The 19,036-nt window shown below is 38.0% G+C and overlaps 1 protein-coding gene across 9 annotated transcripts in view; it reads left to right on the top strand.

Moving 5' to 3' along the window:
* Positions 1–19,036, top strand: part of ADGRB3 (adhesion G protein-coupled receptor B3) — a 464,008-nt gene that overhangs the window by 347,864 nt on the left and 97,108 nt on the right. For all 9 annotated transcript variants that reach the window (XM_051613843.1, XM_051613841.1, XM_051613842.1 and 6 more), the window contains 2 exons: positions 14,020–14,146; positions 15,821–15,924. In XM_051613843.1, the coding sequence (XP_051469803.1) occupies positions 14,020–14,146; positions 15,821–15,924 (231 nt within the window). The remainder of the gene's footprint in view (positions 1–14,019; positions 14,147–15,820; positions 15,925–19,036) is intronic.

Genomic DNA, 19,036 nt, shown 5'->3' with positions numbered 1-19,036 from the left:
TAGATATCATTTAGCTGTCTGAGAGATCAAAATATAGTGCCAGGTTCTGATGTGAGTTATACTGAGAATTCTCCATTGAAGTTGACAGGACCAATCAATATACAACATGCACTGACATGAAGTGGATTCATGACATTCCCATAATACTATATATGCACAGACAATGATTGCAATTGCAGTCATCATTTTGTAATTTCTAGGAAATATATTCTAGCTAATAAGCTTCATGTACTAAGTAGTCTGTTTATAATTCAGATTGAGTAGCATAATCTAAATTAATTGTATTTTTTATTTATTTCATTTTTAAAACACCAAGGAGCATGAGAACATAGAATGCAAATTACTTCAACATGTAAGAAGATACTGTAGTAGTTTGTACTTTTCTGACTGGAGGGAAAGGCACTTAGGATTTGAATCTTTCAACTGAATCATGCCACATCTATGTGACACATCACAGGCAGAGACCATGATAAGCCTTTCGCAGATATCACAATGAGAGTTGATTCCATTCTGCAAAAACTGCAACATTAACTGAATAATATGACTGTATATGTTTTTAGATATGTATACTTTCAATATTCTATATACTATATAGTTATAAGCATCAAATATAGTGCATGAGATATCTATATAGAGATAGAAGGAAATAAATATAACACTGTGATTGGTTTCATTTCATTTTGAGCATAGAAGCAATTTACCTTTGCATTTTATTTTGGCTTTGAGTCCTAGGGATGTCTCTTAATTTTTCTGTGCCTAATGTTGAGATTCAGGATGACACTTTATTCTCTGCTTTAAAGCTTTAGCTGAAAGGTACTCTGTAATGTGGGTAGACTATTAGTGCAGTTCTTTTAGTCCATTTCTACCATACAGGAAGGCTGGAGACTACGCCAGTTTTGCCAGCCCACAGAAGACAAGCCCATTGTTACAACCCCTGCACCTGTGGAGTGTCAGGAATTCTTCTTGTACATACTCCCCAACACCTTCTCTGCCTTTTTTCTTTTTATTTTTAGACTGTAAAATAAGTAATTTATTCAAGCTCTTAGCTGATGTGTATCGTTTTTGATGCCAGCAGTTACATTTGTTGAAACACACAGTCTGGCTGACATGACCAGATGAAATAGATTTACCAGGGGAGTAAGAGGACTCAAATCCTGTGTTGCCACAGTTCTGGGCAGTAAATTTTTCTGAAACTTCCAGATATGTGATTGTTACAAATTCTTTGTTGCATTCTGGATGCATCAGATATATTGCACGTGTGCAGGTCAAATTCAGAGCATGTCCACAAAATCCACTGGACCCTGTGCACCACAAATGGTCGCCCCTGCAACATGTGCCCTTATACAATTGAGACAGCACGATCTCTGGTATGGAAAGTTCACTGCTCAGACATGACACAGTGCAGACCCTCATTCTTTTCCCACTATTTTCCAGATGAAATCTGGAATCCTATGTTTTCATGTGTTATGATGCAGTGTGATGCATGCCTCCTTATTCTAGCCTCTGTACTACACACTCCTAGCAAAAAACACAGTGAAAGAGTTTAGGTGCTATCTCTGGAAATTACAATTATAATCTGAATTTGGTTTAGACATTATTAGGTGTCCCTGCCCATGGCAAGGGGTTTAGAACTAGGTGAGCTTTAAGGTCTCTTCCAACTCAAACCATTCTATGATTCTATGATTACCACTACGCAGGTGTGAAATAGTATTGAAAAGCATGTCAGTTAGGTGTAATTTACTTTACTGATCACTTGATCAATAAATACATCCACTCAGGAAGACTTGGATAAGCAGTAGCTCACACAAGTGCACTCCAAAGAGGCTACCTTCAAAGCATTTTGAGTCTGAAGGTTTAGTAGACACATTAAAATCTAAGGTAGTAAGCCTTACTGAAAGACAACAACATCAGGGCTGAGCAACTTGGAAGAGTCTAAAATATACATTAAGGAGATGTTTATTACAGGTTCTTTTCTTTTAACAAGAGATCTTCCATTTTCTAAATCTGTACTTGACTTTCTTTGACTCTGTAATCATAATGATTTTCCCACATCTTAAAGAAAAAAAAAAAAGGTGAAAATTATTAAGACAAAAACATGCATTATTTTATAATGTCATAGAAGTTAGCTCTGTGAATTAGAGAGTTTTCAACAAGCATGTCACATCTATCAGCTTTAGCAACATCTGAGTTGCTTAGTTTTGGTTTTTAATGAGATCATAAACAACACTGTAAGAAAGCTGTGTGTTTAGCTATCTTGCATTACACTGGCTATCAGCTAGGCATATACAAAGTCACTGCATCTCAACTGCTTGCACAGATCTATCACATTGCCCATTTTTAATAAAGTCTCGGACATTATATGAGTTAGGCAGATACCTGCCATTGTAGGTACCTCAATCCTTAGTGAACTTTGTCAAACCTCCTTTCAGTCTCCATACAACTCGATAGAATCCTAAATGCAGAAGTCCTTATGCATTCTAGGTCAAGCTGCTTGGTCACCACATCTTTATTCTAATATGCTCAGAGGAACCTCAGTCTCTCATAAGGTTTCATAAATAGGTCATCTTTCTGTCAGTCTTGACTGTGGCCTTAACTTAGTGAATTGGCTACTACGTAAAGCATGGACACCACATGAATGAAGACCTGTACTATAACTCTTTTGTCCAATAGTTCAATGGTCAGAAAAGTTGCCTAGGACAGGAGAGATTTGCCCAAAGTGGGCTCTCATTTGTACTTGCAAAATTCACAACCTTTTCAGGAGAAATGACCAAATCTCTAAGCTGTTGGGCATTTTGGAATAAGGAAGCTTCTCCAATTCCCTCTCTCACCATTACTCCTTTGATATTATAACTCAACAGTGACTGTCTGAAAGGGAAAGATTAGTTTTACAATCTGTAGTTAAGGTTTTCACTGAAGAAAAGACATCCAACTGAAGATGTTAAGCATCAGTCACTACAAAACCCTTTTCATATCAAACTGGCTAATTACTATGTGTCTGATCTCAGTCAAGAACCGATAGCAAGTAATATGCCTTTGTCCTATTGAGGTATTTGTATCAAATGTGTTTTTAACGTGCAGCCTGATAACAAATAAAAGATTTGGTGCAGGTTCAGTAAGAGTGCACTCTGACTCACCAAAGAGAGAACAGGGAGATAAGCATTAATCTTTGAAGCAGTTGTTAATTGGCCAGTCAGGTACACAAGATAACATCTGATTTAACAAAGAGACATCTCTAAGGAAGAAAAAAAATATGCTTATTTTAATTAAGAGGGATGGCCAGATTATCTCCTGAATAAGAAAGAAATCAATCAGTTTGAGGAAAACCAGATTAGATCTGTTTAGAATCCCAGGAAGGATTTACAGAAGAGGATTGGTTGTGAAAAGTGAGTGTTTTACACAAGGAAAAGGACATAACCTGAGGCTTAATCTATACAGAAAATAGAACTCTTTATAAACTAAATGTTTAGGATATTTTACAGAATAGCAGCTAGATTAAAGGGGACACATACTACTGACAAAACTCCGTATCAATAGCGTAAATGTCAGTTTTCTATTATTTCTTAGTTTGTGTCTTCTGAGCATTTGTAACCAAGTCCTGGTTTTGTTTGTTTGCTTGCCTGTTCATTTGTTTTATCTCAGCCTGCCTTGACTTAAGTTTGTTTTCAAAATGTAAGTGGACAGAAAAAAAAGTATTTATTTCTATAAAATTGGTTGCTGAGACAACTTAACTCCAGTTGCCATAATTCCACAGCATGTTCTTCAGAGAACCCAACAGGTAACACAGTTATAGGATAGGCAGTAGGATTGTGTATGAGCAGCAGGTGCAATCACAATATCTATGGGATTAGAAGCTGATAACCAGGAGGGTTCTTAGTCATGCAGCTAAGATATGAAGGAACATGTATAAAACCTGAGGATCAGCATCAGAAAAAACTTCTTTATTGTGAGAGTGACAGAGCACTGGAACAGGCTGCCCAGAGAGGTTGTGGAGTCTCCTTTGCTGGAGACATTCAAAACCCGCCTGGACATGTTCCTGTGTGATGTGCTCTAGGTGACCCTGCTCTGGCAGGGGGGTTGGACTAGATGATCTTTCGAGGTCCCTTCCAGCCCCTAAGATTCTGTGATTCTTTGATTCTGTGATCTTCAGAGAACGTGTAAGATGGATGTTTGACTGATCAATCTGCTGAATGATTAATACTGAGTGGAGCAGGAACTGGAATGCAGGTGCCAATTCTTGTCTTCCTGACCATGGTTACATGGTCATTCCTTTGCTTCACCTTCAGGCCCAATGCATAGTTCTGTTCACCCAGTGTACACTCACATCAGTATGTACTCTGCTGTGGGGTTAGTTTGTCTGCTGCAAAATATCTGTTCAACACCCTTCATGCAAAGAAGGAAATTGAACTTACATCTTCTATCTCAAAGCCACTGAATATTTAGATAAAATGGGCATCCTCTGTATGAAACTGAACTTCAGATTTTGAAAGGTATTATGTACACATCTAGCTCCAAAGAGAGTTCAGCTCCCTTCTGCATCACCAGAGCAATGAGTATCATTGCAGTGCCTGACCACTTAAAATGTTTGCTTCTGTCATTTTCATTTTGTAACTTAACTTTCTTCCTACCTCATGGTTGGCATCTCTGGAGCCCAATTCAGAACACTCTCTGAGGAGGCTGGACATCTACCGGTTTTAGTTTTATCTGGCCATTCAATGTAGGTTAGCACAGGATGTTTTAACAGCAAACATGGCGGAAGCCTCACTTCTGTTCTTCCCCTCATCAATTCCCTTTCACATTGTTCTTCTCTCTGCTGGTCATAGTTGGCCTTGAAACTCAAACTGATGCTACTATGCTTCATTGCTAATCCTGTCATTTGGAAGAAACATTAATGACACACCTACAACTTATATCTAAGCTTTGACATTCTCAATTTCCAGAAAAAACTGAGCCTCTAATCTTTTCAAGCCCCTGGCAATATACAGTTTACAAGGATCATTTTTGCTAGTACTGCCTGTACAAGTATAATAGTACCATGTGAAAGATGTCATAAATTGATATTTGAAAAAGTCTGTATGGAAATCTATACAAATATGGTCTGTACAAATGAATATGAAAGATTTTACTGATTTTGTGAGGTGTGAAATCTAATGAAATATTTGTAAAAGTCTATCCTTTGTTTTCTACTAAACATCTGATAATGTTATTCTATAAAATTAACCTAATTGAAATGGAGCAATTTTATACATATCCAAAATGCTACTAAACTCAATATTGCAAAGTTTGAGAATATACTCTTTAAGATAGCAAGTGTCTCTTTGCCCTAAGAACCCAAATGCATCATTACAGCAACTTAAATGAAGAGCCCAGTCTCTACATGTTCTGGCAGTTAAGTAATACATGCATGCAAAATGTAACATTATTGTTGTTTTCTTGTTCATTCAGCATTATCAGGTCTATCTTCCTTTCACAGTGAACAAAGTTAGCAAAACTGTATTGAAATGAAAGACAAAATTAGAATCCAGACTGCTAATAAATGAGAACTCATCAGGAAGGAGGGAAGACAGCAATTCACTGTACATTTTCTAGTAAAGTTGGCCAGTTTGCTTTGATTATTTCTTTTATGCAAATATTCTTCTGTTGCTTCCTGTAGTTTCTAGGAAATCATCATCTTGGGACAAGATATCCTGGAAAGGATGTGTGGCCCTTTGTCTGCTTCATTCATTCTGAAGGTCTGTGAGGAAAGAAGCCATAGTTCTCTTAAATCCTCAGCAGATACCTACACCCTTTGGCAGTGTGTACATTGCAGGAATGCCCAGTACTTACTCCTATGTGACTTTCTCCGGGATCATCTACAGGATCAGATAGAGATGAAGCTATGGAAAGAAATTGGTTTAGCTCAATTTTTGTGATGCACCAATCATCATCCTCTTAGGAGATTTTCTCTGTAATCTTGGGAAGGGGGGGCAAATACTCCTATTCAAATGTACATCTATTAGGATCTTTAAAATACAGAAAAAGATCTGAATAACTATAGTTTGTCCGATGTTCAAAAACGTTAATGGGTCCTCTAACAACAATAAATAGTGCAGAGGATGAGTAATCCAGAACTATGCAGTAGGAGGCAGGAAGCTCCTAGTATTTGTCTCATCCCATTTTTGCCATATCAATCCTTTAGAATTTCTTTCTGTTTTCCACTTTGAAATACTTCAGTATGCTAATGACAGGGAAACTATTGATTACAGCACAGTTTATGCACAATGCTTGCTAGATCATGCCCTAAACTGTATGGACAGGAAAGTTACAAAGAGTAATAAATATTTCCCCACACATTAATACTAGTACTCAGTCAGTAATACTCAGTTCCATAGCTCCCCATTTGATGAATTGCTCTATATAATAGTCAAACTGATAACCAAGGCGATTTTTATCTTCCCTCAGACCTTTCTGTGAGTTGTACATTATTAGAAACAGAAAGTCTCAATGTATGGTTATAACTACAATGGCTCTGTTAGAAAACCTACTTTGGGGATTCAGTATCTCATCTAGTTTAAATCACATTGGAATAAAAACTGGTTTCCAGGCCAGATGCACATTTGTTTAAAAAAACAAAACAAAACAAAAAAACACAAACCATTCCATCATAGAATCATAGAATGGTTTGGCTTGGTAGGGATCTTAAAGATCATTGAGATCCAACCCCTGTTGCATAGCCGGGGACACCTCCCACTAGACCAGGTTGCTCAGAGCCCCATCCATCCTGGCCTTGAATACTTCCAGGGATGGGGCTTCCACGACTTCCCTGGGCAACATGTTCTAGACTTTTACCACCCTCACAATGAAGGATTTCTTCCTAATGTCTAATCTAAATCTCCCCTCCTCCATTTTTAATCCATTACCCGTTGTCCTCTCACTACATGCCCTTGTAAAAAGTCCCTCTCCAACTTTCTTGTAGGCCCCCTTCATATAATGGAAGGCCACTGTGAGATCTCCCTGGAGCCTTCTCTTCTGTAGGCTGAACAACCCCAACTCTCTTAGCCCGCCTTCATAGGAGAGATGCTCCAGCCCTCTGATCATCTTCATGGCTTTCCTCTGGACTCGCTCCAGGAGATCCATGTCCTTCTTATGTTGGGGACTTCAGAGCTGGACACAGCACTCCAGAAAGTCTCAGGAGACCAGAGCAGAGGGGAAAGAATCACCTACTTTGACATGCTGGCCATGCTTCTTTTGACGCAGCCCAGGACATGGTTGGCTTTCTGGGCTGCAAGTGCACATTACCAGCTCATGTCGAGCTTCTCATTCACCATCACCCCCCAAGTCCTCCTCAATCCACTGTCAATCCATTCTCCACCCAACCTATATTTGTGCATGGGATTGTCCCAACGCAGGTGTACAAACTTGCACTTGGCCTTGTTGAACTTCATGAAGTTTGCACGAGCTCACCTCTCAAGCCTGTCAAGGTCCCTCTGGATGGCATCCCTTCCCTCCAGTGTGTCAAACCCACACATTTTGGTGTCATGGGCAAAATTGCTGAGGGTGAAATAGCATTGGTCCAAGTACCAACCCTTGGGGAACACCACTCTTCACAGGTGTCCATCTGGACATCGTGCTGTTGATCACCATTCTTTGAGTGTGACCATCCAGCCAGTTCCTTACCCAACTAGTGGTCCATCCATCAAATCGGTGTCATTCCAGTTTCGATACCAGGATGTTGTGGGGTACAGTGTTGAATGCTTTGCAGTAGTCCAAATAGATGATCTTTTCCTTTGTCCACTGATGCCATGACCTCATTGTAGAAGACCACCAGATTAGTGGAAGGATTTGCCCTTGGTGAAGCCATGTTGGCTGTCACTGATCACCCCTTTATTTTCCACATGCTTTAGCAGAGCCTTCAGGAGGATCTGCTCTATGATCATGGCAGGCACAGAGATGAGACTGACTGGCCTGTAGTCCCTGGGTCTTCATTTTTCCCTTTTTGAAAATGGGAGTTAAGTTTCCCATCTTCCAGTCAGCAGGGACTTTGACAGACTTTTTAAATATGGTGGCAAGTAGAGTTGCAAGTTCATCTGCCAGCTCCCTTAGGAGCCAGGGATGAATCCTGTCAGGTCCCGTGGACTTGTTCACCTTCAGGTCCTTCAGGTGGTCTCAGACCTGCTCTTCTTCACAGTGAGAGGAAGCTTCCTTTTCCCAGTCCCCGCCTTATTCAATACAATATTCAAATTCAATTCAATATTCAAATTGGATTTATTCTTGGCAGAAAGATCAGTTACAAAATTATTTTTTCAAGGTTTTCAACGGTCTTTGACAACAAAAAATAATTTCACAAATATATCATTAAGAAAAAATAATTCAATGCTTGAATTGGAAAAACAGCCTTATTCTTTAGGAAAATGAACACCCTATAGTATTCTGGTTGGAGATACAATTGCAAGATTTATCACCCAGTTTTTTCATCTGATACCACACAAATTCAGACATCCTTTTTGGGACAGTTTTGGTATTTTAGACATGTAAAGGCATATTATTTTTGTCCCTTCTAATTATTTTCATTTCCACTATTTAATGAATTTATTTTTACTGAACTTTGTGTTGGGGAGAAAAGAAGCCCTAAGTCATAATGACATAATGTTAATCATAGTAACTAACAAAGTAACTATTTCAGGGTAAAAAACACTTTGTTTAACTATGATTTTATGTGTGATGTTATTAAGCAAAGTGTGTTGCATCTTTTCTTTTCTTTTCTTTTCTTTTCTTTTCTTTTCTTTTCTTTTCTTTTCTTTTCTTTTCTTTTCTTTTCTTTTCTTTTCTTTTCTTTTCTTTTCTTTTCTTTTCTTTTCTTTTCTTTTCTTTTCTTTTCTTTTCTTTTCTTTTCTTTTCTTTTCTTTTCTCTTTTAACTTTGGGAAACATTGTGGAGATAAACCAGATGTTACCATATACTACTGGCACGGATAAGATTGATCACAGTAGAAATTATGCATACTAAGAGTTAGGTCATGCCTCAGACATATGGACATGCACAACTGAAAGGAGACTTCCTGCAGCTGAGCCTTCCCTATGGCTTGTCTGGGATTTTAGGTCCAGGTGTAGAGAAATAAGCAGGTGTTAGAAGGACTTTATCTTCACTAATGTGCCAGCCAGCACATCTGAATAGACCCAATGATGTACATAAGCTGCTGCTCATAAGGGCCCATGAGCTTCTTTGCTATTGTTTACTGGGCTAAAAATTTCTTATGTCTGCATTTTTCATGTGCTTCTCATCGTTATATGCCATTTTTTACTGTGATTAGAGTTAGAATGCCAAATCTGTCCTAAAGGAAAACCAGCACCTAGCTGAACAGGAAAAAAAACACGTAACAATGTATACATCCAGGAAGTGGAGAGAACTAAAATTATTTTAGGAGAAATAATACTATAATTGCTTACCTTCTGTGTGGTTTGCATTCTGCAAAGCTGTTCATAAATACTTCTTGCTGTCATTTAAGTAGTGTAGATTAATGGTAAAAAAGGTTTCTCATCCTACTTTAACACAGTTATCAAACATCAAAGAAATTACTAAAGTAAGCTGTCACCGTATATGTATAGCCAAGATGTTAACTCTTCGTTCATGCTGATCAAAACCCAGATAACTATTGGGATCACTGTTTGCCAGTATGTAAAAAATAATTAACAGGATTGTTAACAGTACTTTTCCTTTTTCTCTGTGTCAGAGCTTCTCCCTACAAAAACCCCCAAAAAACCCCAAAAATCCAAAACCCAAAAACCAACCAAACAAAAAACACACAACCCCCCCCAAAAAAAAAACAACACAAAAAACCCAAACTAAAACAAAACTAAGCAAAAACAACAAACCAAACCAAAACAACAAACCACTTTGAAAAAAATTCTGCAAAATAAATAATAAAGTAGACATGGTACAATATCAGGTGAAATCCTTTACTAAGTGAGTGGCTTTGACACCAATGTCATAGCTGGTTTTTATTCATCAATATGTTAAAGTAGACAAAACAATGTGATTAGTAAGACATATGTATTATTAATTTCAACAAAATATGTCAATAGTAAGTGGTAAACTGTGTCAAGAGACCAAGAAAAATGCTGCAAAATAAGGGAAAAGGTGGCTAGCATATCAAATGTGGCTTAATCATCAGGCTATGTTAAATTGGCAGATATGTCTGTGAATGAAACTTCTATTCTACAAAAATGTTCCTATCCTATAAACTAGATTTCCATTTTAATATCTGAGACAGTCATATAATTGTTTTCAGTAGTGAGCATCACTTATATATCATGCAATATTGCATAATACCTTATTAAAGCATAAAAATCATGTTATTTCTTCTGTATCATACACAATTAAAATAACTTTCTGTACATCATTTGGTCATTGTTTTCATTGCACAGTATGTTGTCAATTCTTGATTAGAACTAAGAAGTTTACATTAAGCTCTGAAAGGGTTTTGAAAAGACACTCTCGCATTCCACTAAGTGTAAGACTACTCTGAGACTGACTCACTCGTAGTCAAAGGTTAGAGCTGAGGTTCTTTTGGTTTTTAAGGTTTTTAAGGTTGGAGATTTTTTGTGCCGTGTTAGCCATAGATCCATGGACCCAAATTAAGTCGTACTTAGATTTTTTACCCTGTTTCCCTGCTTCTGCTTCTTTTTTTCCACTGCTTCATCTGCAGGATGACACAGAATCTGCAATGGTGAATCTATACTTCTTGGGAATTCCTTTGCTTATATAATGGGAACTCTGCCAGGTTGATTAAATCATCTGTAGCTCAGTGGAACCATACAAAATTGCCAATAATGGGCATGAACTTGCATCTATAGTTGCTACGTAATTTCAATTTTATAATTTTCCCTGATATAAATAGAACGTGTGTTAAAAGTACCTGTCACTCCTTTATAGCTTTCTGCATAACAAGAAAGATCCACAGGAATAATTGGTGTCCTTTTACATATTCATATGATAACCCCAAATGTTAGGCTTATAGTCAAAGAAAATCACACCCAAAAGAAATTAAACTTCCAAATATGAGATAGATTCTGAATGGTGCAGAAGAGTTGCATTACAAGAGGGGTAGATCATAGATAGAGGACTTAATAAAACATGTAGCATTGAGATGTACTAAGTATAATACAGCTGTTTAAACTGCATATTTCCATTCCTTATTTACTTTATACCTAAAATCAAATACTGATTTTTTGTTGGCAAGTCAAAATGTCCAGCATCTCTGAGTGAGTTAGTAATCCTACATTTACTGTTCTGCGGACATGGGCATCGTGCAACAAATTTCAGTTACACTTTTCTTCTGGATTCTTCTCATTATCCCATCTTCTTCAAGAACTTAGTATAACATTCTGCACAGCTTCTGTCAGCCATCATTTCAAGAGGCTACAAATGTATTTAATAATGGGGCTTTTTCTTTTTCTTTTTTTTTCCTCATTGGTTAGAAAGGAGAGGTAGACCATATTTAATCACCGAATTTTCATCTGTTACATATTCGAATATAATGTTGCTAGACAAGAAATTGAGGTGTATCATTGAAAAAATGAACAATGAAATGTAAAAAGTGTGCATACTAGACTGTGTCTGCTCCTGCCGTCAGTGGATGTCTTATTGTTAAATTCGTTTAGAGCTCTTTCTTCATTTCAAAGTGCTTTTGGAAAGTCCATTAACATTTTCAGTAGTATTCAAGTTCTGCAAAATTTGTAGGATATTTATAATACCTGGCAATATAGGAGAACAGTGAGCTGCTCATCCAATGTATGACTGGAATTTTGTGTTTGCGTGAGTGGCTTGAAGAACAGAATGAGCCCCTCTAAATCTGGTGGACTGCGCATGATTTATGCTAATTTAAATATAATTATAACAGATGTTTTGTTTTAAATTGAGCTGGTCTGTGTGGTTGTCTACCTTTTATAATTAGAACTTGTCTAACTGTGTGCATTGGACACCATTTGCAAGTATTCAGTGCTAACTGTATACATTGTGTAGCCAGTGCTTTTCAGCATAGGGTCAATTCAATGTATTCAATATTATTCTTAGGATTAATAATACCACCCTTTTGCTTTAAAACGTGTCAATTTATCTTAAGCTTTCATTCTTTAATATTTAATCAGTACAGATAAATTAATTTCATTTGGCCTTAACTATGTGTCACAATAAGATAAGAGACAGGAAAGCTAATAAAATACATTGGTTAAGTTAACCAGAAGATAAGGCTTCAGAATTTAAAATATATAACTATTTTTCAAAGTAGATGTTGATTTAGTCTGTGGCTCTCTGAAAGACACAATTTATGAAGGAAAGCTAATAGAGAGATTTAGTGGCTTGAAGAACTGGTGATTTTCTCTCAGTTGTTTGTTTCCCTTTTATTACTGGATACAGTTCTGAAGACAATAGTATGGAAAGGTTACATGTGGATTGTGTTCAAAAGCTAGTGGCACAAGATGCTGAAGTGGGCTGGGGTGAACTGCACTCTGAGAGCAGGCTTGGGATAACAGATTACCTTTGCATGAGGGCCCTGGCATGTTGAATCACTCACAAAGGTAGGTTGTTGAAGCAGAAGAGGCGAAACAAGGGTGATCACAGGGACTAGAAATTAATATTCCCCCACAATGGTTCTTCCACTTTAGTTTTTCTTTTTTCAAGTGATTTAGTGACCTGAGGTGAAATGGACAGGAATTGACAGTGCACACACTGCTGCTGGCAGCAGACACGCTGCAGTTGTTGTCTGGACATGAAAGGAGGGGAAAAAAGAAGAAAGAAATCTGATTGTTGTTCTCTAAATATAACATATGTGAAGATAATAGGTTTGATTTAGTTGGAACCACCCCCTTTTTCCTGTAGAAATCATTTTCCCTTACACTGCAGTTGAGGAAAAGGGAGAGATGATTTTATGTCTCTTCCTCTCCTTCTCCTTGCCCGCACAAAGAAAACGTGGGTTGATACCATTTTTATTGTTCTGCTGGGGTGGGTTTCAGACCTTGCATTAGCATATTGGATGTCTAATTGAATTCGTGGGCTGTGTTAATCATCTTGTTTTGTTTAGGGGTGGTTGGTGAAAGGTGCCAGCAAATTGCTGCTTTGGCTTGGGGTTAGCGTGGTGCTACCACCCCAAGAAAAAGAAATCGTGAAGGGGGAGGGAGCTTGGGAAAGGCGACTTGACTGAGTGATGTCTGGAGGGCGAACTCGTGTGTCTCTTTGGTGATGTTGTGTGCTGCTGTACTGAAATCCACCCCTCTGCTGGAGCTAAGGCAAGAGTTGGAGGCATCTGATGCTGCCGTTTCCAGGGTGAAATTTCTAAGGCTGATCACTAAAAACAACTAAAACCCAAAAAGCCTCAGCAAAAATAACCATCACAACAGAAGATCCGGCATCTCCCGGTCCAACTGGCATAACCCAGACAGATGTTTGAGAATCATCTGCTTTTATACTAGCCACATGCACAAGAGGAAGGGGGGAGTGGGGGGAATAATTGTAAAAAGGTACTACAACTACCGACCACCACATTTTTTTAGAAAAAGGCCAGAACCAGAGCCGGTAAGGAAAAAAAACCCCACAAAACAACAAAAAAAAACCCACCCCAAAACAAAAAAAACCCACAACCAAATGCCGAGAGAGAAAGAAAAAGCCTCCCCCTCTTCCCCCGATGAGTTTTTCGCAGTGCTCTGGTGAAGCTCGGAGGTGGCTGGCAGCGCAGGGGGCGGCTGCTGCCGCGGCTGGCGGGGCTCCGCGCAGCGCAGCGCGCCGGGCTGTCAGCACCGCCGCACCGGACAGCTCCGCTCCGCGCCGCCCCGCGCAGCTCCGCTGCCCGCTCCCCGCCCGGCCGCGCCGCGGGGGCGCCGCCGGGGCCGGTCCTGCCCCACAACAAGTACCTCTGCGCTGTCCGGGAACTATCCTACACGCTCCTCGCGATTAAACTGCATTGTCTGCTCACGGAATTGGCGGTCAGGCGTAATTATCCCGATTTCCTCCCCCCCCCCCCTCCCCTTCTCTCTCTCTCTCTCCTTTGCAGAAACGACTCTTTGGGAACCTGGTCCACCCAGGGATGTAAAACTGTGCTTACCGATGCATCCCATACGAAATGCTTATGTGATCGTCTCTCTACCTTCGCCATTTTGGCTCAGCAACCTAGAGAAATAGTAAGTAACAAAGGGGGGAAAAAATCCAGTTTTAATGTAAAAGGCGATTGCGGGGGGAGGGGGGGGACTACGGCCGGGGGGGGAAGCTGGTCGAGCTTTCCTCTCAGGTATATTTCAGATGTTGCATTGAGGAATTGTCTAATATTGCAGGTAGGCAAATGTTAGTCTGCTGCTGTCTACAGTGTCTCAGAGAAATGAATTCCAGATTCTGTGTTATAACGAAACCCTAGTGAAATTTGCATGTTCTTGAACTCTGAATTTTTCAGAGAAAGCCTTCTAATTGTGATGCAAATGTGTTGAAAACTTTTGTGTTGAACAATTATTAACTTAACCGCTTTCTAAAGGTTGCAAGCCTTTCCAGGGGAATGTAGAGGGCTTTATTATTGCTCTTGGTAGGAAAACCCTAGATACTGTAGTTAAACAGATTGCAGATCTGCATTGGGTATTTTCGGCACAGATTTTCTGTGTAGTCTGTTGATATGTTGTAGGAAAAATAATCAAGTTTTCATGAGAAAGAGGGGACATTAGTGAATAAGAAGACACTCCTATTGAATGTAAAAATAGCTGAAAAGCAAGTACTTGTGTAGTTATCCTGCTAAGGCATAATTTCATTTTCCTGGTTATGGAAGCATATGTTCAGACTCTTTTTAATAGCAAAGTAGATCAGTTAGGAAGAAAGTGGTTGAAATAAAATGCTACTTTCTGCATGAGATCTGGCCTAAAAGTACATCAGTCTCACCTCCTTTTTGGGAGACCAAAGATACCTTGATAAAATGCAATTTACAATACATTCCTGAGGCTTTAAGGAGAGTTTTGGTAAACCAGGCATGGTATCTTTCCAAACTTTTAGATGTTTGTTGTTGTTTTTTTCCATTTGTATTAGAAAATACCATATCTATTTCAGAACACCAGCACATAGACATGAAGGAAAAACCTTACACGATATCCGACAATAACAGTTTCTTTTACAGTGGAGAAAGCTAGTTCGTTTTCAAGGTCATTTATTTATTTTCATTTTTAATTAATACACAGAGTAAAAATGAAATAATCTAAATTTCCAGCTTCTTTATGACAGACATGATATTGTTGCCATAGATATCTTGCCATTCCAATCAGAGGCCCAAGGAAATTGTGTGAGAATAGTGGATTGAAGTAAAAGTTATTAAAAGTCAGAAAGTTTGGTAATTCTGCAACAAGCATAAACCAAATTCAAGAACAAATTACTGGATTATCTTTAATATACTATCGTGAAACCAGTGAAACCAAGATGTTTGCTTAATATACAATATTAAATATTGTACTGTCTCAAGAGAAACATGTATTTTAATTAATTGTGACCGAGGATTAGTTGAAACTTCTGCTAACCTCATAGTCTGTATTACATTGTAATATTACTGCTTTCTTTATTTTTCAAAATATCATGCAGGTATTATAAGACAGTTTAAAGCTCAAAGGCCTCTGAGGAATGTATCAATAATTAAACAGATCTCAGAGTTATGTATGGATCAGTTTTTTTAAATTAAGTTGACTCCTGCTTCATAAGTAGTATTACTGAGGCTATCTGTGACAGTGTGGCTGCTTTTATCATTTTGCTTTTGTTGCTGTTTTTGTCTTTTGACTTGTTTTAATTGCTGGAGGATGGTTTCCTTCATGGTTAACTGTTGTAACCTACAGATCATGGAATCATCTGGTACACCCTCAGTGACCTTAATAGTAGGCAGTGGTCTTTCATGTTTGGCCTTGATCACCCTAGCAGTTGTCTATGCAGCGCTATGGAGGTATGTAATAGATTGACAAAGCTGAATGTGAATACATTGTTATATTTAGTTGCATTTAAACTTAAAGAGGTCATTACCTACAGCATTTATTATTTGGGGGGGAGGAGAAGGGGGTTGGGAAACAAACAAACAAAAAAAATCCCTCACCAAAACGTGGTGCATGTTTTGAGTCCTAAATTTCTTGATGTGATTGATTAGTTTTAGTCTCCTGTACTACTAGTCATGGTATAGCCCACACTCTTCTTTCCCCTCTTCAGTGTGAATGGTATCACTTTTCAGTGGGATATTCATAATGCAGGAGTCTTCTATAGACTATATTTCATGAAAGGCTTCTGGCCTATACCTTGGAATGCTTTTCCTCCATTTACATTCTAAAACAAAACTTTTATGTGATAAAAATGACATAAGGAAGTGCCACATCAGATATTGCAGATTTAGGGAGGCTCAGTCAACTGGGTTTGAGTTTGTCCACTTCTGGTATAAGTTTCAATGTAGATCAGAAAATTAAGTAGTCTCAAATAGTCTGGTGGGACATTTCAGTAACAGACTTTATTTTCTTTCTGAGTTTTCTATATTACAATATTAGATTGACTCAAAAGTGCAATAGATATTTATGGAGAAAAGTAATTTGAGAAGTGATAAGAAATAGCACGATGTGTTAGTGTAATGGAAAAATAAGCTGCAAAGTCACACAAATAATATTTTTTAAAAAGTGAATATGGGTTCTCATTTAACTTTTTTCCATAACAAAAGAATATAGGTGCTTAAGCAAATAAGAAGAAACACGAGGAGAAAATAATAATTTTTAGTGTCATGTAAAATCAATCAATAGAGTTTTACTTTTAGAAGCATCAGGACAATTTTACATTATTTTCTCTTTCACTCTTATGCAGCCACAGAGACTCATAGACATACATATATAATAAACATAGACTATCTAGCTACGTAAGTTAAAATAAAAATCTTATAAAGATTCAGTTCTTGTCTGTCAAAGCTAAGAATGAGAGTATTTTAGGATATAATTCCCATCTGAAAAATTACAGTGTTATTTTTGTACTCCTGGATATATTTAGCACTTGGATGGAAATACTTTTGTGCATAGTGGAACTGGTCTTCTCCATTATTTTTATTAGATATAAGGAAGGAATTCTTTATTATGAGAGTGGTGAGACACTGGAGCAGGTTGACTAGAGAAGTTTTGGATGCCCTCTACCTGGAATTGTCCAAGGCCAGGTTGGATGCGGCTTTGAGCAATGTGATCTAGTAGAAGATGGCAGGGGGGGTTGGAACTAAATGATGTTTAAGGTCCCTTCTAACCCAGACGAGTCTGTAACTGTATGATTCTATGATTATGGTAACTTTCAAGCTGCGAATAATATGTAAGTAATGTGTTATGGACCTGACATAGGTTCTGCATCCAGATTAAGAAACAATAACTCATATAGATCTTCGTGTTCTATCAGTGATGTATTTTGAAAGTATTATGACTACTGAGTGGCTTCGTTTGGATCATTAAAATTTGACTTCAGTGTGTGTCTTGAGAGCACATAGGAACCAACTAAAGGGAGACAATAGACATGGAAACATCACATATATATGCTTATTTTTATAAATCAAGGGGTAGGGATATTTTGACCCTGTGTCTTTTGTTATATTTTGTTACACTCACCTTCCCTTTGAATGGCGCGGTCTTCTTAGAAGTGATATGACTTAGAAGTATTCTGGTCCAAAGGAAGCCTGTGTGAGCATTTTTTGTGGTTGATTGATTTGATTCCTGCAACTTAAAATTCCCACTGAAAAATTAATTCAATGTCTGTCATACCTTCAGCCTTCCCTTCCCATCCTTTCCCTTCATCAATAGTGGGCTGGCAGAAAAACTGAAAGCTTCACAGCTTAAGTCAATGTTATGCACTCCAGCTTGCACTGCATTTACTCAACCATTAATATCCTCTATAGTCCATAGATACTCGGTGTTGGAACCTGGCACAGGTGAAGCAGTAGTTTACAAGTTAGAAAGTAGCAGCATGCTGACTGTGTGGACAAAGGCACTAGACTTTCTGTATTTGTTTGCAAACATATAGGACTAGTTTTAACATTGTTCCATTTTAAAGGAAAATGTGGATCGGGGTATCAGGGTTGTTCTGTCTTCTTAACTAAAAAATATAATGCTGTATTACTTAACTGACAATGGAGCAAAATGGACTATAGTTTCATGTCCAAAGCTCAGAATTTCTTGTGTGCTTCAGCACCCTTTTTTATGACCTCCTCAGTGTTAGACCTAGGTGCACAGTTCAGGAGGAGACAGCAATATTAACTAAGATCCAGTGAGAAGCATATGGAATAGGTCATAGAATGTATAAACACATGGCATGGTCTTCACAGGAACTAAGCACCCTCTACTTTAATTTACTTTGGTAGTCAACATTTACTCTGTTAACAGCTCTGAAATTAGGTTGGTAAGGTCCTTCACTTGAAACCATGATAATTCTGATTCTGTCCTGTAGCATATAAAAGGCTGTATATAGAAGAAAAAACCAAAACCAAAACCAAACAACCCCCCAAAACCACAAAACAAACAAACAAAAACCACAAAACCAAACAAAACCCCCAATATTTACATCTTGCAAGGAAATAGGTAATAAGAGTATTTTGTTTTTTCATCCTAAACATGCTTGTAAAATGAATATAAGTTTGCAAGTGAGATTGTGCGATGCTCACTGCTATAATTTAATCTTCCTGTACAAACTTAACTAATTTTTTGCATTAGGTCTTATGAAGATAAAGATCTTACAGTATCACTGTTCCTTCATACAAATTATTTTGTGAATGCAGTGGAACTTCAAGATTAATGTTATCATGATGCCAATAATGTGTTTCAAAATGTACTTCCATAGTAACATCAAACAACCTGCATCTTTTTTATGCATCATGAACCAATTCTTCTGTTTATGTAAATCACCATATTTTTTCTGAATTTAGCTAATGTGAGTGGTCTGTGCCAGCTGTGGATATTCCCAGGGGTGAGCAGAGAGCATAAGAACTTCTGCCACAAATGCGTGCAAGCCCATTATTATCAATATGGTGTTAAAACAGTGTTGCCAGCAGTTTTTAA

This window comes from Apus apus, chromosome 3 (genome assembly GCF_020740795.1).
Source record: "Apus apus isolate bApuApu2 chromosome 3, bApuApu2.pri.cur, whole genome shotgun sequence".
Lineage (NCBI taxonomy): Eukaryota > Metazoa > Chordata > Aves > Apodiformes > Apodidae > Apus > Apus apus.
The sequence above is the reverse complement of the archived record's forward strand: the minus strand, read 5'-3'. Positions and strand labels throughout refer to the sequence as shown.